The sequence below is a fragment of the Dendrobates tinctorius genome, unplaced genomic scaffold (genome assembly GCF_039654945.1).
Source record: "Dendrobates tinctorius isolate UK_male_01 unplaced genomic scaffold, ASM3965494v1 ptg000069l, whole genome shotgun sequence".
NCBI classification, from domain to species: domain Eukaryota; kingdom Metazoa; phylum Chordata; class Amphibia; order Anura; family Dendrobatidae; genus Dendrobates; species Dendrobates tinctorius.
In genome coordinates this window covers 20,540,383-20,558,503 of record NW_027361737.1, presented here as the reverse complement: position 1 = coordinate 20,558,503, position 18,121 = coordinate 20,540,383, and the positions used below count along the sequence as shown (strand labels likewise).

At 42.5% G+C, this 18,121-nt stretch overlaps 1 protein-coding gene across 2 annotated transcripts in view; it reads left to right on the top strand.

Annotated features, from left to right (window-relative positions):
* WDFY1 (WD repeat and FYVE domain containing 1) overlaps positions 1 to 18,121 on the top strand; it is a 55,717-nt gene that overhangs the window by 18,598 nt on the left and 18,998 nt on the right. For both annotated transcript variants that reach the window (XM_073581147.1, XM_073581146.1), the window contains exons 3-8: positions 7,358 to 7,431; positions 7,764 to 7,818; positions 8,072 to 8,222; positions 10,401 to 10,507; positions 13,276 to 13,402; positions 13,809 to 13,914. In XM_073581147.1, the coding sequence (XP_073437248.1) occupies positions 7,358 to 7,431; positions 7,764 to 7,818; positions 8,072 to 8,222; positions 10,401 to 10,507; positions 13,276 to 13,402; positions 13,809 to 13,914 (620 nt within the window). The remainder of the gene's footprint in view (positions 1 to 7,357; positions 7,432 to 7,763; positions 7,819 to 8,071; positions 8,223 to 10,400; positions 10,508 to 13,275; positions 13,403 to 13,808; positions 13,915 to 18,121) is intronic.

Genomic DNA, 18,121 nt, shown 5'->3' with positions numbered 1-18,121 from the left:
CCACTGTATTTCAAAACTTCTTTATCCTTCTTGAAAGTAATACAAAAATTACAGAGCTAAAGTTGTATCTCTGTATTCATAAGGACGCCCGGAGTAAAGTTAACATATACATTTTACTGCTGAGAGAGAGAGAAAGCTGTTAAAACTGTGCCTCTTGGAAAGCAGAGATGGAAAAAACAGAAGGGAAAGATGGCTGCAACACCAAGCAGTTAAGGCCTCTTTCACACATCAGTTTTTTGCCATCAGTTGCAATCTGTTGTTTTTTAAGAAAAAAATGGATCCGGTGACTCATGGCGCTGGATCCGTTTTTTTCTCAGACTTGTATTAGTGACAGATGGCCTCATGTTTCATCCGTCGTTCGACGGATCCGGCGGAAATTCTATGTCCGTCGGCCGGAGACAATTAACAAACCAACGTTTTTTTGTCTACAACGGATTCCTTTTTTCTTCACTGAGCATGCTCAGTTTACCTCTGGTCACTGATGTCAGCTGATGGGACAACTGATCCCATCATCCGACACCTACTACCACTAATTGCAGTAAAAGCAGGAGCGGCGGATGGAAGTATTCATCTGTCGCTCCTGCGCTGAGTGTAAATAAATAATAAAAATTAAAAAAATGGCGTGGGTCTCCCCCTATTTTTGATAACCGGCCAGGCGAACCTCACAGCTGGGGGCTGCAACCCTCAGCTGTCAGCTTCAGAAAGGATAGTTATCAAGAATAGAGGGGTTCCCATGCTCCCAAAAAAAAAAATATTTAAATGAATAATTTAAAAAAAAAAAAGTGGAGTCCCGTCCCCCCCATTTTTGACAACCAGCCTTGCTAAAGCTGACAGCTGGTATTCTCAGGCTGGTAAGGGGCCATTGATCTTGGGGGGCCCCCCCCCCCAGCCTAAAAATAGCAGCCCGCAGCTGCCCAGAAAAGGCACATCTTTTCCCACTTGCCCTGTAGTGGTGGCAAGTGGGGTAATAATGGGTTAATGTCACCTTGCTATTGTAAGGTGACAAGCCCGGGTTAGTAATGGAGAGGTGTCAATAAGACACCTCTCCATTACTAATACTAGAGTCATTCAAGGGTTAAATAAGCACACACACAATAAGAATAAAGTCTTTTAATTAAATAAATAAACACGCAGGTTTTCCATTTGTATTGTTCTCCTAATCCAATCGAAGTCCTCGATCTCCTGAAAGAAATAAACAACCAACAATATACCCATACCTGTCTGGCGAAGTCAAGTCCCACGGTGTAATCCATATCTGTGGGGTAAATACTTTACAACCGATAGCGGTGCTAATGTGACCACTCCGAGTGTAAATCAGTGAGGAATGAGCTGCTGGGAGCAGAGGTTCAGTGACTAGCGCTGACTTCACTGAAGCTTTGCCCCCTCACAGCCTGACCTGGAGTGAACTCTGAAGCGTGGGAAAATCCAAGGGAAGAGGTTACCGCAGGTAATGTATCTATTCTATTCTTTCTATCTGTTCTTTCTTTCTATCTGTTCTTTCGATCTCTATTTTAAAAAACGGATGCGACTGATCCATTTTTTCGACGGAACAGTCAGTCGAATCCGTCGAAAAAATGGATCTGCCGCATCAGTTTTTCACAATCTGCGACGGATCTGTGGAGCTGACGGATTGTGACTGATGGCAAAAAACTGATGTGTGAATGAGGCCTAAAGAGTAACTGAACTCAGCTGCGCTGATATTACAATGTACTCATTCAGATAGCAGTGATTTTTCTCGTCCAGTAAGAAGGTCTGAGTTCATCAGTTCTTTTGATCAGAATTTGGTCATTGTTTGCCATCAGTTTTTCTCTTACCGAAAAAATGTTTCTCCAGCTTCTCATATCTGTGAAAAATGGACAGCACACAGATGGTATCCGAGTGCAATATGATTTTGTATTGACGATATTTATCCTAGACTTAGATCAAAATTGAACATGTCTCTGTGCTGTGATTTTTGTGCTGACCAGCCAGTCAACAAAATACATGGACATGTGAACTGCTCCATAGACTATAATAGGTACTAGTTCTATCTGGAAAACAGTTTTTCACATACGAGTTATACAGGGCTGTGGAGTCGGAGTCGGAGTTAGTTTTGGTTGGAGTCGGTAGAAATGTACCGACTCCGACTCCAGCTTTAAAAAAAATGTATTAATATTTCATAATTGAACTTTCATATGAATTTTATAAATGTTACTCAAATATATATGTTCTATCAAACTATGAACAACAGTGATAAGCAGTTCTGCTGGAGATAGACATTTCTTACTTCTTGTGTGTCACTGTTCTCCACTGCCCTTATCTAATCTTATACTTGGTTAACCTCATGCTGCACCAACCACCCTACTTACAATGTATGAAACTGAAAGTGAAAATGTGTTGCAAATTCTTAGTAGTAAAGCTCCTCCTCTAGACTAGATCATACTAGGTGTGCGTCTTCCAAGCATCTCACAGCTGCCTGCTACTCAGAAGAGGAAGACTGTAAGAAGTATTATCCTTTCAACAAACTTTGCATCAGTTAACTGTGAGTACATGAGGAATAATAACAGTATTACTGACCACTATATCAGTTGTACGACCTGGCAATAATTTTGTACAATTGTTTTTAGGAAAAACAATTGTCATTTGGATTGTGAATGCAGAATTAAAAACCTGAGAATGTCAAAGAAGCATCACATTAAATCAGCTGTATTTGAACATTTCACCATCACTCAAGATAGAAAACATTGTCTGTCAGTGTATGACAAATGATCCAGACGAAAATAAATGCTGTGAAGCCAAGATGAGTGCATATTCAGGCAAAGATAAAAATGCTCCTACCAGAGCTTCTAATCTAAAGAGACATTTACAGCGCTTTCATCCAGAAGTACTGAAAGCAGTGGATGAGAAAGACTGCATCCAAACCAATGAACCAGTGCCCAGCTCTTCCAGCCAAACAAAGGAGCAGAGAACTTTGCAGCCATCAGTTGCAAGATATTTTGTCAGTGACAAAGTTACTGTGACAATGTCAGTAGATACATTTAAAAAACAGATCATAGAGCTTGTTGTAAAGGATAGTGTGCCTATTTCATTATTTTCACGACCAGCTTTTTGTCTGAATGGGGAAATGGCCCGCAAGCTTGGTGTTTCTCTGCAGAGAGAGTGAGTATTAGAAAATTAGTAATCGAAGAAGCTTTTAAACAAAAGGAAGAACTTAAAAAAACTCTCAAGGGACGCTTTTTGTTTCTTAAAATGGATGCCTGCACACGTCACAGAGTGAACTATTTTGCCATCAATGTCCGATTTGTTTGTGACAAAAATGAAATAGTTACCAAGACATTGGCAGTAAAAGACACCAAAGCTCATCACACCAGTGAGTTTCTCCAGGTCTTGGTGGAAAAGGTTCTGCAAGACTATGAACTTAAAAAAGAGTAAGTTCTTTCTGTCGTAACTGACAATGCTTCAAATATGATAAGTACTATTAAGCTAATGAATGAGAGTAATGATGGTGACCAGCAGCTAGAAGAACATTCTGGGTCCACAGACACAGAAATGTTTGAAATAGAGGAACACAGTATTGTAACTGAGGAGCAAACTGAAGTTGCTTCAGATGAACAGCAACATGATAGTTTAGATGATCTTGTTGAAACTGTCAATATGTTCTTTCATTCATCACATGCGCTGTGTTGTGCATACGCTACAGCTGGCTATAAGAGACAGTCTGCAAGAAGGACATGCTGCTGCACTGATTGGCAAGGTGAGAAAATTGGCTACTGTTGCCAGAACCCCTAAAGTTGACTCAATTTTGAAGAGACGTGCTGGAAAAGGGGCAATTATTGATCAAGCCACACGATGGGACAGTACTTACTTAATGATTCAGCGCTTGGTTGAACTGAAAACCTTTCTTGTAGACATGGCTAACCCTCAACTGACGCTAAATGAAAGTCAGTGGAATCAGGTGACTGAGCTGGAAAAATTGCTAGAGCACCCATTTACAGTGACTAAAAAATTACAAGCAGAGGACTTAACTCCAGGTATTTTCTTAAAGGAGTGGAAGAACCTGATGTTTCGCCTGTCCCAAAGAGGAGGGTTAATTGCAAGTGGCATTGCTACATCAATGAAACGGAGAGAGGAGCTACTATTACAAAATAACATTCTTTTGGCAGCTGTTTATGTAGACCCAATGCATCGGATTCTTCTAGATGATCAACAGCTAAGTAAAGGAAAAGAAGCTCTGTTTGAAATAGCAGTAAGGATGAAAGGGTTGCAGAACAGTCAGGAGGAACAAGAAGAATTTGGTCGTCCTGCCACATCTTCACCCTCATCATCAACTGATGAAGAATTTAATTTCGATAAATATTTGGATCACAAGGACCGTGTAAAGCGTTCCCGCATAGAAGAAGAGTCATCCCCATCAAGGAACACAGCCAGTACATTTCAGCAGAATTTTTCATGTGCACTAAAAGAAATTGAGAAATTTGACCGTTTATCAAAAATAACAGTGCAACAAGCGATTCCTCTGTATCCTGACATTGTCAGAGATGTTGCCCGAGTGGTTACTGCTTTGCCACCAACACAACTTAGTGTAGAGCGGTTGTTCTCTGCTCTCAAAATAATTAGATCAGATTTGAGGGCATCCATGAAGGAGGATCTGACATAGGCAATACTTTTTCTGAGGACAAATTTATAGATTTCTTCTTATTAACTGCATAAAAGTGTTTATTGCTTATTTACTTACAGTTTAGAAAAGTTTATAAAAGTTATTTGCTATATTCTAATTGTATTCTAATAAATGTAGTTTTTGCTCTAAGTGGTCTGATTACTTATATGATGGTGAGAAACTGAATAAGCACGATGTTTAATATTTTACAACAGTAAATTTGTTGTTATGAATTGGCCATTTATGAAGGAGTCAGAGTCGGATAAAATCCAGGAGTCGGAGTCGCAACTGTGGCTTACTGACTCCACAGCCCTGGAGTTATACCATCTGATTCAGCCCTAACTCTGGGGAAAAGCATCTGCAGGAGATTATTCTCTTCCATACTGGACAAAATGACAAAAAAAATATATGCACTGCTCAAAAAGATAAAGGGAACACTAAAATACCACATCCTAGATATCACGGAGTGAAATATTCCAGTTGCAAGTCTTTATTCATTACATAATGGAATGCATTGAGAACAATAAAACATAAAGTGATCAATGTAAATCAAAATTAATATCCCACGGTTGTCTGGATTTGGGATGATACTCAAAATCAAAGTGGAAAATTAAATTATAGGCTGATCCAACTTTAGTGGCAATGCCTCAAGACAAGGAAATAATGGTAAGTAGTGTGTGTGGCCTCCACGGGCCTATATGACCTCCCTACAATGCCTGGGCATGGTCCTGATGAGGCAATGGATGTTCTCCTGAGGGATCATCAGTCAACTCCTGGACAGTCTGTGGTGCACAGTGCCATATGTGGATGGAGCGAGACATGATGTCCCAGATGTGCTCGATTGGATTCAGGTCTGGGGAACTGGTAGGGCAGTCCATAACATCAGTTCCTTCATCATGCAGGAATTGCTGACACACTTCAGCCACATGACGCCTAGCACTGTCATTCATCAGAGGGAACCCAGGGCCAACCGCACCTACATATGGTCTCACAATGGGTCTGAGGATCTCATCCCGGTACCTAATGGCAGTCAGGCTACCTCTGGTGTGCACATGGAGGGCTGAGCGGCCCTCCAAAGAAATGCCTCTCCACAACATTATTGACCCACTGCCAAACCAGTCATGCTGGAGGATGTTGCAAGCAGCAGAACGTTCTACATGTCATCTTCAGGCTTTCACATGTGCTCAGTGTGAACCTGCGCTAATCCATGAAGAGCACAGGGTGCCAATGTTAAATCTGCCAATCTTGATGTTCTCTGGCAAATGCCAATTGCCATGCACAGTGTTGGGCTGTAATCACAACTCCCACTTGTGGACGTCGGGCCTTCATAACCACCCTCGTGGAGTCTTTCTGATAGTTTGAGCAGACACATGTATGTTATTGGCCTGCTGGAGGTAATTTTCAGGGCTCTGGCACTGCTGCTGTTCCTGCTTGCACAAAGGAGGAGGTAGCGATCTTGCTGTTAGGTTGTTGCCCTCCTTCGGCCTCCTCCACTTCTCCTGATGTACTGGCCTGTCTCCTGGTATCTGCTCCATGCTCTGGACTCTCTGTGCTGACAAAAACAGCTACTTTTCTTCCCACAGCTTGCATTGATGTTCCACCTTGGATGAGCTGCACTACCTGAGCAATTTATGTGGGTTGTAGACACTTCATCATGCTTCTGTACAGTAACTAATAGGTTTGAGAGCAATGACAATGCAAAAGTGACCAAAATAGCCAAAAGGATGAGAACAGAGAAATGGTCTGTGGTCACCCCCTGCTAATTGCCTATCATTTCTACCTGCTGACTGTTCCATTTGCACAACAGCAGGGGAAATTGAGTCTCAGTCAGTGTTACTTCATAACTGGACAGGTTGATTTCACAGAAGTGTGATTGACTTCTAGTTACATAGTGTTGTTTTAGTGTTCCCTTTTTTTTTTTAAGCAGTGTATATATAATGTACTGTGTTTGTACAAAAAAGTTCCTTCTCACCCCCCAATGGGGGTGGTCTTTGTTGTCCTTTCTCATTCTCGGGTCCTATACCAGATGCCTGGGAGTTTGAGGGTTCTGCGCAGGATCTTAGTTGTTCCCAGCATTTCGCTTTTCTGGACAGAGAGCTCAGATGTTGCTCCTGGGATCTGTTGTAGCCATTCCTCCAACTTGGGGGTCACTGCTCCAAGTGCTCCTATCACCACTGGAATCACTGTTGCCTTCACCTTCCACATCTTCTCCAAGTCTCCTTTGAGGATCTGGTATTTTGCCAGCTTCTCATATTCCTTCTTTCTGATGTTGATGTCACTTGGCACTGCCACATCTATTATCATTGCTGTCCTCAGATCCTTGTCTACTATCGCCATTGATTTCTGAGCTCTTCCTGAGTTAAAACATTAGTATTGTTGTTTCTTAATGATTATGAACTTTGTTTTCTTTGCATTATATGAGGTCTGAAAGCACTGTTTGTTTGTTTTTTTTTCTTTTGACTATTTTTCTTTGTCAGAAAAAAATACAACATTTATTGCTTGGAAATTCAGAGACATGTCAGAAGTTTATAGACTAAAAGAACAATTTGCATTTTACTCAAAAATATAACTATAAAGAGAAAAATCAGACAAACTGAACATTTGAAAGTGGTCTCTTAATTTTAGCCAGAGCTGTATGTGTACATATAATAATTATTTTTTTAATATTATGTTTGTACTTGTTAGTTGTTTTATTCTAACAGTCTCTTTTTTTTATTTCAGCACCTTGCTCAGCTCTGAGATACCACCATGAGAGTAGAATGATTTTTGTGGGGCAAGATAGCGGCGCTATTGTTGTAAGTATCTGTGTAGGCTGGTTTCACTGTCCTGGTGTGAGCTGTGATGCACGGACTGATCACAGGTCTCTTGTCCTGACTCCATCTTAGCAGTCTCGTGTGTTTTATAGATAGATGTAGATCATTTCCTATGAGGTTTTTGAGTTTGGGCCTGGAGACCAGCAGAATGTCTGTACATTGTTCCATACTTGATCTCTTGTGAACCATAAAAGTTGAATTAATTGTTTTTATATTTTGCCAAGCATGAAGACTATTGTACATGTTTATGTATTGTTTTCCTATGTAGTAAGACATTGTGTCTAAAATCTTTCTTTACGTTTCTTGTTGGGCAGGAGTTTTTGGTCTCTGACGACTTTAACAAAATGAGCTTTGTGAAGACGTACCCTGGTAGGTAGAGTACTCTGCTTTACTAGATAATTCTAGTGAAAGGTATTTGTTCTAAAGCATGAGATCCCACTATATTATTGATATTGTGTGCGTTAGGGTGGAAGGGAGCAGAAGGTGCTACTGGTTCTCTTGTGCAGTTTAGGTGAACGCCCCATGTACTGGTGTCTCATTGTCTTACTAGGTCAGTTATAACTAATTTCACTATTTCTCACTAGGTTCAGCTAATTATCGCACTTGTGATTAACCATTACAGCTCATCAGAACCGTGTGACAGAAGTAATTTTCTCTCCGGACCCAGAATGGGTGATTAGCACCGGGCAGGATAAATTTCTCACCTGGATGTGCACGCAGAGCGGGTCGCTGGTGGGACGACATGCATTCACTTCCTGGGCCTCCTGCCTCCAGTATCCTTTGTACGGGTCTTTAGATTAGATTAAGCATGAACGTATAGATTGTGACATTATAGAGGTGACCTAACTTAAAGCGTGCCTCCAGTCTCAAAAGAAAACCTACCGGAGCCTGCAGCTCAAGCCTCGGGCGGCGGTCCGTGCTGCCGGTTAGCAGGAAAGCTCTCTAATGGAGTGGTGAGTGTACTGTGAAGTCCTGTACTGTGATCGTCTTTCTTTTGAAAGTGGAGGTTACGCTTTGAGTAGCCAGAATTGTGTAAAAATACTTTTACAAGAAATCGAGCCTTTCTTGTCCATGTGCTATGCTTGATGTGGCAGCTGTACTCAGGTGAACGCAGCAGTATCAGACACTGTAAATGGATGGGATGGCGTTTCATTTCTTGCTATAAAAAGCAGGTCTTTCTTATTCTGGCTAACACCTATAAATAAAGGTACATTGCATGAACGCACTGAAATACTGAAATCCGCAGCCAGCAGTTTTATAAAGTGTTTTGCAAGCTTTTTATGAAGTAAGAATGGGTGGAAAATTAAACACAAACTGGGCGGGAATAACTTTTCCATGATGTTTACAAGCCATCGTGTATATTTTTCTATGGAGGATCAGTATGGGTTATAAATGCTTTCAGAGTTATTTATGGCCTGGTTTATCTTGGGTTTTGAGTTAATCTTTTCTATGTCTTTTAAACATTCATTTTGCAGTTGAGGTCCTGTTTTTTCATCTCCTACTTCCAGGCTTGTATACCTCGCTGTGTCAGTGCTGGCTCTTGAGCTATATTTTCAGACTGCCAAAACACGGTAGACATTTTCCAAAGCCCAATCACACTCATAGGAAAAGGAATAATAGAAAAAAAGGTTTAAAGATTAAACAGACACCCTTGTTTTAAAAACAATTGAAATTCTACTATTGCCGCAAGTGTAAAAGTCTGATCTGTATGTAAATATAAACTTAATTAGCCCATAAGGTAATGTAATGAAGAGAAAACAATCCAAGCACCAGAATTGCTGTTTTTTTTTAAAAAAGAAAAAAACTGATCATGTGAATGTAGCCCATAGGCTTACATGCTCTCATGGCAGTGTATGTTAGCCAAGTTATCTTTAAAGGGAATCTGTCACCTATTTTTTCGCATATATGATGCGGCCACCGCCATCTGGGGCTTATCTACAACATTCTGTAATGCTGTAGATAAGCCCCCGATGTAACCTGAAAGAGAAGAAAAACAAGTTATATTACACTCACCCATGGGCGGTCCGGTCCGGGTCCAATGGGTGTCGCGGTACGGGTCCAGCGCCTTCCATCTTCTAGCGATGACGTCCTCTTCTTTGCTTCCAGTCGCGGCTCCGGCGCAGGCGTACATCTCTGCCCTGTTGAGGGCAGAGCAGAGTACTGCAGTGCGCAGGTGCTGGACCTCTCTGACCTTTCCCACCGCCTGCGCACTGCAGTACTCTGCTCTGCCCACAACAGGGCAGAGCTGTACGCCTGCGCCGGAGCCGTGCCGGGAATCAAAGAAGAGGACGTCATCGGGCCCAGACCGGATCGCCCCTGGGTGAGTGTAATATAACTTGTTTTTCTTCTCTTTCAGGTTACATCGGGGGCTTATCCACAGCATTACAGAATGCTGTAGATAAGCCCCTACGTATTCGTCCTCACATGGGAATTCATATTAGGAAGGTCTTTTTTTTTTTTTTTTTTTTAACTATATAATGAATGCAACAAAACAAACCCCCGATGGCTGAATTGCATGATTTTCACCATTTCATCGCACTTGTAATTTTTCCCTTTATTATTCAGTACATTGTATGGTAAAATGAATGGTATCATTCAAAATTATAAGTCCTTGTACGTCTGTGCGCACAGAAATGTTCTGGCTCTTAGAAGAAGGGGAGGAAAAAACGAAAGCGCAAAAGCAAAAAATGAAAGGTGTTAATACCCAGATCCAATATCACCCATAGCTTTTCCCAGGGTTACACCTTCAGTGATGTGATGGGAAATGAAGCAAAGCTGATGGGAAAGCACGGCATAGAAATAACTACATACATTGATTCAATCTTCACATACATGTACAGAGGTAAGGTTTTATTTATTTTGTATGGGTTTTTTTTTTGGCGGTGGGGGGATACTTTTATATGGGCAACCTCTGTATGAAGCGACATGATCCCTAACAACCCCCCGTACAGGTATGATGAGGAAACAAAATATGCTTTTGTGGGAGACTTCTCTGGCCAGATCACACTGTTGAAGCTGGACACCTGCTCTGTCATCTCGACCCTCAAAGGTCATGAAGGTAACTTCAGATGCAAATCTGTATGTTAGTAATTGGTGTTTAGGTTTTGCTGTAATATTCTTCTCCACACACCGCTCCATGAATGACATTGGATAACAAACTTTGTTTTACTTTTTTTTGTTATCGGGAAATGCTCAGAAAAGTGTGTGGATAAAATGGCACCGCAGACACCATAGGAGCATTTTGCCACTTGAGTATTTCTAGTGAGTTTTGTAGTAAAATTCATTCAATAATCCAAGTAACAAATGAAAACCAGTTAGTGTACCCATACATGTAACTGTAGTTGCAGATTTCCATTTAGATTTTGTGGCACTTTTCATTTTTTGCATAGTACAGAGTTAGACTAACTAAACTCTGAATATCTTTTTTTTTTTCCTCCATAACTTTCAGACACTTTAATTGACTACAGATCTGTGGCGGTCAGGCTCTGTGCCCCCCACCGATCGCTCAATAGACCGCCGAGAAGTGCACAGCTCGGGACAGGAGCACGCTGGTCACACACAGAGCGGGTATTGACCCCCGTACTATACTCTACCCTTTTTGTCTCCTGAGCTGCACCCTTCTTACAGGGTCTGATGAATGAGCGGTGGGGGTGACCGGACTTGGACCGCGAGATAACTCAAAATAATTTTTTCATATTTGGCAGTCACTTTAATTATCTGTAGAAGTTTGTTGATCTTTTTAAGAGTTTTCCACAACTTAGACAACCCCCTCAGAATTCTTGTGTTTTCCACTATAAAATAACACTTATACTCCGCACCGTTCTCGCTGTGTCGGCACTGGCTCTTCCGGCGCTTGCGTGACATTGTCATGCAATCCCTGCTCCTAATCAGCACTGGCTTCACTCCTCTCTTACTGACGTAGTTGACATCCGGCGTAAATGATGGCTCTGGCTGCTTTATCGCTTTGGGTGATGGCAGTGCTGATTGGCTGCAGGAATTGCTTACCATAACATTGTCACCTGAGCTCCGGGAGAGACAGTGTCGACATCGCTGGAACGGCACCGGAGGTGAATATAGATGTTATTGTTTTACTGTCGGGAAACTGAGTTAGGGCTCATACTGACATACGAGAAACTGGGACGAGTCTCGTACGTCAATACCCGGCACTGCCACCGGTACTCGGATCGGAGCGTTCAGCTGCATAGAAATACATGCAGCTGAACGCTCCGATACGAGTGCTGGTGACAGTGCCGGGGATTGACGTACAAGACTCGTCCCAGTTTCTCGCATGTGAGTATGAGTCCTTATAGGGGTTGTCCACTACTCAGACAGCCCCTTCTGAATCCCTGTGAGTCTACGCTGTTAAAATATAGAGTATCCAAACCTTTCGTGTGTGTTTTTTTTTTTTTTTTTTTTTTTTGAGAGAGAGGGGAAGATTTCAATGTGGATTGTGCTAGAAATTTCAACCATTGCATAAATTGATTGCAGATTTTCAAATTGATCATCCAGGAAAGTGCCGGCAGATATTTTTGGCTTGTATGTGACCAGTCAGAAATGGCAGCGGTGTAAACAGGAAACAGGAGGATTTTGTCTATGGCTGAAAATATTTTACCATTTATTAAAGGAGGTCTCATCGCAGCTGTTCTGGGGACCATAGCTGAAGACTCGTGAAATTTACAGATTTTTTTCATATGTTCAAACCCAGCATTAGACGCTCTACAGACTGCGTGTTATAAGTTTGTTTTCCTTATTAGATGTAAAATATGGCATGGGCGTTCTTTGTAATCTCTTGCTAAGGGGGCTGTTAGAGGAGCTAAGTACAGAGCTGAATCAGTGGAGACGCCGTCTGTTAGTAGCTGTTTGCTTATGTTACATTCTATGTAGAAAAAATGGGTTTGTGACTTTATTATAGATTTCTCATTAAAAGTTTTAATCCGGTCCCCTTTAGGAACAGGAAGACTATCAGGTCGTACATTTCCAGCACCTCCTCATCTGTTCTATGTTACATTCCCCTCAATATCTCTACGGGGGACATCCGTCAGACTAGTGTTTCCTACTCCAGTCTTGCTCATAATCCCACTGGAGTAAGGTGTGGCAGTTAAAAACCCCACTCCAGCGTTTTGTCAACGCACCATTGGAGTGAAGAAATGGAATTCCTCTGCCCCGTCTCTCCCCTGCCGCCACTTTCATCCTTTTCCAGCATCGCTTCCGTTGGTCTCTGGTGAAGTCACCCTGCCGGCAGCTCCGGTGTTTCACAGTGCGCCGGAGATCAGTAGTCATTGTAAGTCTGAGAGCCTCGTTCTGGCCGCATCCTGGCTCTCATAGACTCGCATTGAGCTCTTGTGACGTAACGTCTGACTTCACGCCAGTGAGAAGTTGCTGGCACAAGATGGCGCCGCGGGACCGGAGCGGCATTGGTAAAAGATGAAGATGCCAGAGATGAGTATGAGAACGGGGCCAAGGGGCTTGCATTTAAAGTCCCTCTCTAGTACTGAATGCAAAATGCTGGAGTGGTGCTTTAATATTCCCCTAATAAATGTGGCACATCTTTGTAATTTTTATGGCATGCGGTGCGCCATGGAGTCTATCTGGCCATGCTTGTTACTATAAAGACCCAAGCACGTTTTAATAGAGAGCTGGGGCTGCTGTAACAATGGAAAGGGGCGCACAAAAAATGCAACTTTGATACTAAGAAAAATTGCAATAATTGCTTCGATAAATTTCCCCATAGGGCAGTTTTACCACTGCTCCTATCAGACTGTTCTCTTCACCTAATGATTATGAACCACATTTATTGCTACATTTGTTTTTTTTTTCTCATTTTAGGCAGCATTTCGTGTCTTTACTGGGATCCTGTCCAGCGCTATCTGTTCTCAGGTTCATCTGATCACAGCATCATCTTGTGGGATATTGGAGGGAGACAAGGACGGACACTCATCCTGCAAGGACACCAGTAAGAATTTCACATTGCATTTGCTCTCGGAAAGTGCGTGACATGGTCCAATGTCTGACAGTGAACAGCCGATTCCTGGCCCCGAGCCAAGTCCGCACTTTAATTTACTTCAATGGCTGCTTTGAAGATGTTGAATGACGTGCACTCACTCAATACTGAAGTGCCGTAATGTTAGAGTGGATGACTTAGAGAGCAAAGCACAGGAGCAGGCAGCCAGCAGACGTCATTGTCCGCCACCGTCGCTAGCTGTGCTTCACAGATGAAATGTCACTTATCGTTGTGTATTATTGGAAAATGATTTTTTTTCCTACAATCAGACATTTCTGCACATTCGATATGGGAGAGTGATGGTAAATCGTGTCTGATGGTAAGTGGTGGTAAATCTGGTCTCTTCCCTGTATTCTAGTGATAAGGTACAAGGCCTGTGCTATCTGCAGCTCACTTGGCAGCTCGTCTCCTGCTCAGTCGATGGAGGAATCTGTGTTTGGAATATGGATGTCGAAAGAGAAGAGGTAACAGAACCTTTTAAGTCTTGGTTTTCAGTCTTGCACATTTATGCATCTGTCGTTTCAATATTGTCAGTGTAGAAGACCCCAGCCCGTGATGATACAACAGAATTGCTTCTAGAAAAGAATATAATGCCACTGAGAGGCACCTTATGGCAGAACTGTATGTACAGGCCACATACATGAGGCCATATGCTGGCAGAATCCCTTCACCATTAATCCTTTTAAGAATTGGCAATTGTTCAGATTATTTTTTTCATGTTCTTTTTTACTTTTCCCGCCTCTTCTTCCAATATCCCTATTTTTTTTTTCCCCTTGACATAGCTGTACGAGGGCTTGTTTTATGCGGGAAGAGTTGTAATTTTGAATGACTTCATTCATCTTGCCATACATTGTACTGGAAAAAGCGAAAACAGTATTCCAAGTGGGGTGAAATAATGAAGAAAAAAATGCAATTCTGCCATCGGGTGCTTAGGTGGGTTATTCTGACTGTATTCACTGTGTGGAGAAAGCAATCCCAAACTAGGTTGTTTTTTTTTTTGTTTTGTTTTTGTTTTTTTTTTGTTCCAAAAAAATCCTGAACATTCAAAAGAGAATTTTTATGATAGTTTGAGACCCATAACTTTTCTCTGTCGGTGCCACTCTTGACCTGTTGACGCCACTCTTGACCTTGTGACCAGGTCCCCTTTAGATCGAGCTTCTATGAAGGTGACTATTCAAAGTATGGTGGGGGTTTTTAATCAAAGAAAAGAAAGCAATTCATACTTTTTATATATTTTTTAACCCCTTAACGACCGCCGATACGCCTTTTAACGGCGGTAATTAAGGGTACTTAAACCACAGCGCTGTTTAGTAAGTAAATAGCGCCCCCCAGTGTCGGATTTTCTCTGGGGTCTCGGCTGCAGGGGGTAGCCGAGACCCCAGAGAACATGAATCGGGTCGGTTTCTGCTGTGGAAAAAAAAAAGCCGTGATTTTGCATTTAATTTCTCTTTCCTCTGATGTGATCACACATCAGAGGAGAGAGAAAGAGGGTCCCCGATTTACCCCCCCCCGTACCTCTCCATGGTCCAGGGTCCCCTCCCGGTGGTCCTGCGTCCTCCGGTGGGCGCAGCCATCTTGAGTCCGGAGAAAATGGCGGGCGCATGCGCAGTGCGCCCGCCGGGAATCTGCAGGCTTCGGCTGGCAGATTCCATTCATTCAATTTGATCACTATGATAAACTATCACAGTGATCAAAATAAAAAAAATAGTAAATAACCCCCCCCCCCCCCTGTTTATCACCCCCTTAGTTAGGCAAACATAGTGAAATAAAGAAAATTTTTTTTTTTTTTTCATTTTTGGTTAGGGATTACGGTTGGGATTAGGGTTAGGGGTGTGTTGGGGGTTAGGGTTGGAGCAAGAATTGAGGGGTTTCCACTATTTACCAGCTTTGGGGGGTCTAAAAATTGGGGGCTAAAAATCACTTTTGTGGAAATAAAAAAGACTTTTTATTTTCACTGCTCTGCGTTATAAACTTCTGTGAAGCACTTGGGGGTTCAAAGTGCTCAACACACATCTAGATAAGCTCCTTCGGGGGTCTAGTTTCCAAGATGGGGTCACTTGTGGGGGGGGTTATACTGTTTAGTGACATCAGGGGCTCTCCAAACGCAACATGACGCCCGCAGACCATTCCATCAAAGTCTGCATTCCAAAATGGCACTCCTTCCCTTCCAAAGCTCTCCCATGCACCCAAACAGCGGTCCCCCCCCCACTTGTGGGGTATCAGCATACTCAGGGCAAATTGCACAAAAACTTTTGTGGTCCAATTTCTCCTGTTACCCTTAGGAAAATAAAAAATAGCTGGCTAAAAAAAATCATTTTTGAGGAAAAAAAAAGATTTTTAATTTTCACGGATCTACGTTATAAACTTCTGTGAAGCACTTGAAGGTTCAAAGTGCTCACCACACATCTAGATAAGTTCCTTAAGGGGTCTAGTTTCCAAAATGGGGTCACTTGTGGGGGGTTTCCACTGTTTAGGAGCATCAGGGGCTCTCCAAACGTGACATGGCGTCCGATCTCCATTCCAGCCAATTCTGCGTTGAAAAAGTCAAACAGTGCTTCTTCCCTTGTGAGCTCTGCCGTGCGCTGAAAAAATGGTTTCCCCCACATATGGGGTATCGTCGTATTCAGGAGAAATTGCACAACAAATTTTGTGGTTCATTTTCTCAACATTTGTGAAAATAAAAAAATGGTTCTGAAGTAAATTTTTTGCAAAAAAAAGTTAAATGTTAATTTTTTCCTTCTACATTGCTTTAGTTCCTGTGAAGCACGTTAAGGGTTAATAAACTTCTTGAATGTGGTTTTGAGCACCTTGAGGGGTGTAGTTTTTTTTGAATGGTGTCACTTTTGGGTATTTTCTGTCATGTACACCCCTCAAAATGACTTTAAATATGATGTGGTCACTAAAAAAATGGTTTTGTGAATTTTGTTGTAAAAATTAGAAATCGCTGGTCAACTTTTAACCCTTATAACTTCCTAACAAAAAAAAAAATTTTGCTTCCAAAATTGTGCTGATGTAAAGTAGATATGTGGGAAATGTTATTTATTAAGAAATTTGTGTGACACATCTCTCTGATTTAAGGGCATAAAAATTTAAAGTTTTAAAATTAAATTGCAAAATTTTCAAAATTTTCGCCATATTTCCGTTTTTTTCATAAATAAACACAAGACATAGCGAAGAAATTTTACCACTAACATGAAGTACAATATGTCACGAAAAAACAGTCTCAGAATCAGCGGGATCCATTAAAGTATTCCAGAGTTATAACCTCATAAAGTGACAGTGGTCAGAATTGTAAAAATTGGCCCGGTCATTAAGCTGCAAACTGGCTCTGTCACTAAGGCCTCTTTCACACATCAGGTTTTCGCCGTCAGGCGCGATCCGGCGCTTTTGACAGAAACCGGATCCGGCGAAATGCAATGCCGGATCCGGTTTCCCCCCCATTGACTTGCATTTGCGCCGGATCGCGCCGGATGGCCATGCGTTTCATCCGGTTTTCGCCGGATCCGGCAATGTGTCGCGATCCGGCGTCTGGAAAAAACGGCTACTGTAACGTTTTTTGTCTCCGGCGAAAAAGCCGGACACGCCGGATCCGGCGCGTCCGGCTTTTTCACACAATGAAAGCCTATGAGCGCCGCAATGCGCCTGATCCGGCGAAAGCCGGATCCGGTGGCCGGATCCGTTTTTTTTGGTCTGAGCATGCTCAGTAGCTCTGCCCACAAGACATATATAAAAGCAAGACAGTGGGACCCACAGCCACACCCAACATGCCACCCAAGAAAGCAACCAAGCGCAGCAGGAGAAGGCAGGAGACCACTGCAGCACCATCAGCACCACCACCACCCCAAATGGAGCAGCAAATGGAACATGCTGAGGAGGGGAGGCCAGCAGCAGATGAGAGACGGTAATTATCAAATCCCCCATTCCTCCAAACTAGGGCTATTGAATATCAAGATATTCATTGGCCCTTTGTTTCTCTTTATTCAACAGCCGCCCAATAGATGCAGCAGCAGCAATGGCAGCAGCTGGAACACCACCCACAGGCATGGAGTGTGGCCACCAGGAAGACAGCACATCATCTTCTGGGAGCCCTCCCTCGCATCGTCAGCGTTTGACGGTAAGTTTTTATTTCCAAAATCCATCATCTCTGTAATATATGTCTATTCATTGCCTTTTATTTCAAAACAGGATTCACAAGATGAAGAGGAGCTCCCAGAAGAAGAAGGAAGGGGTGGACAGACACTTGGAGTGGGCTCACAATTGGTAAGTTTTTTGCATCAAACACAACATCACACTACACACAACACATAGAAAACAATGTTCTGCAGACCACACACAGCAAACAAATGCCTACATCCAAAGACATAACATTTTTTGTTTTCTTCTCTAGTCTTCCCAATCTGGTGCTCGGCCAAGAGGTCCTCGCAGTGCCTCCCAGGGTCGTCGGCGACAGCAACGCGGCGGTCACCAGCGTGTAAGTATAAATATTTTTGCTTTGTTTTTTTGCACTTTTTATTTCATTTCTTTTGTGGAGGCTAATTGTTATTTTTGTCTTTTTCTTTAACAGCCTTCACAGCGTGCTCCCGACTCTGACGGTGAGGATGGAGGACTCGATGTGGACCACCTCATCGATCTCGTCAGAGAAAGGGAGCCGCTCTGGAATATGGCTGACCG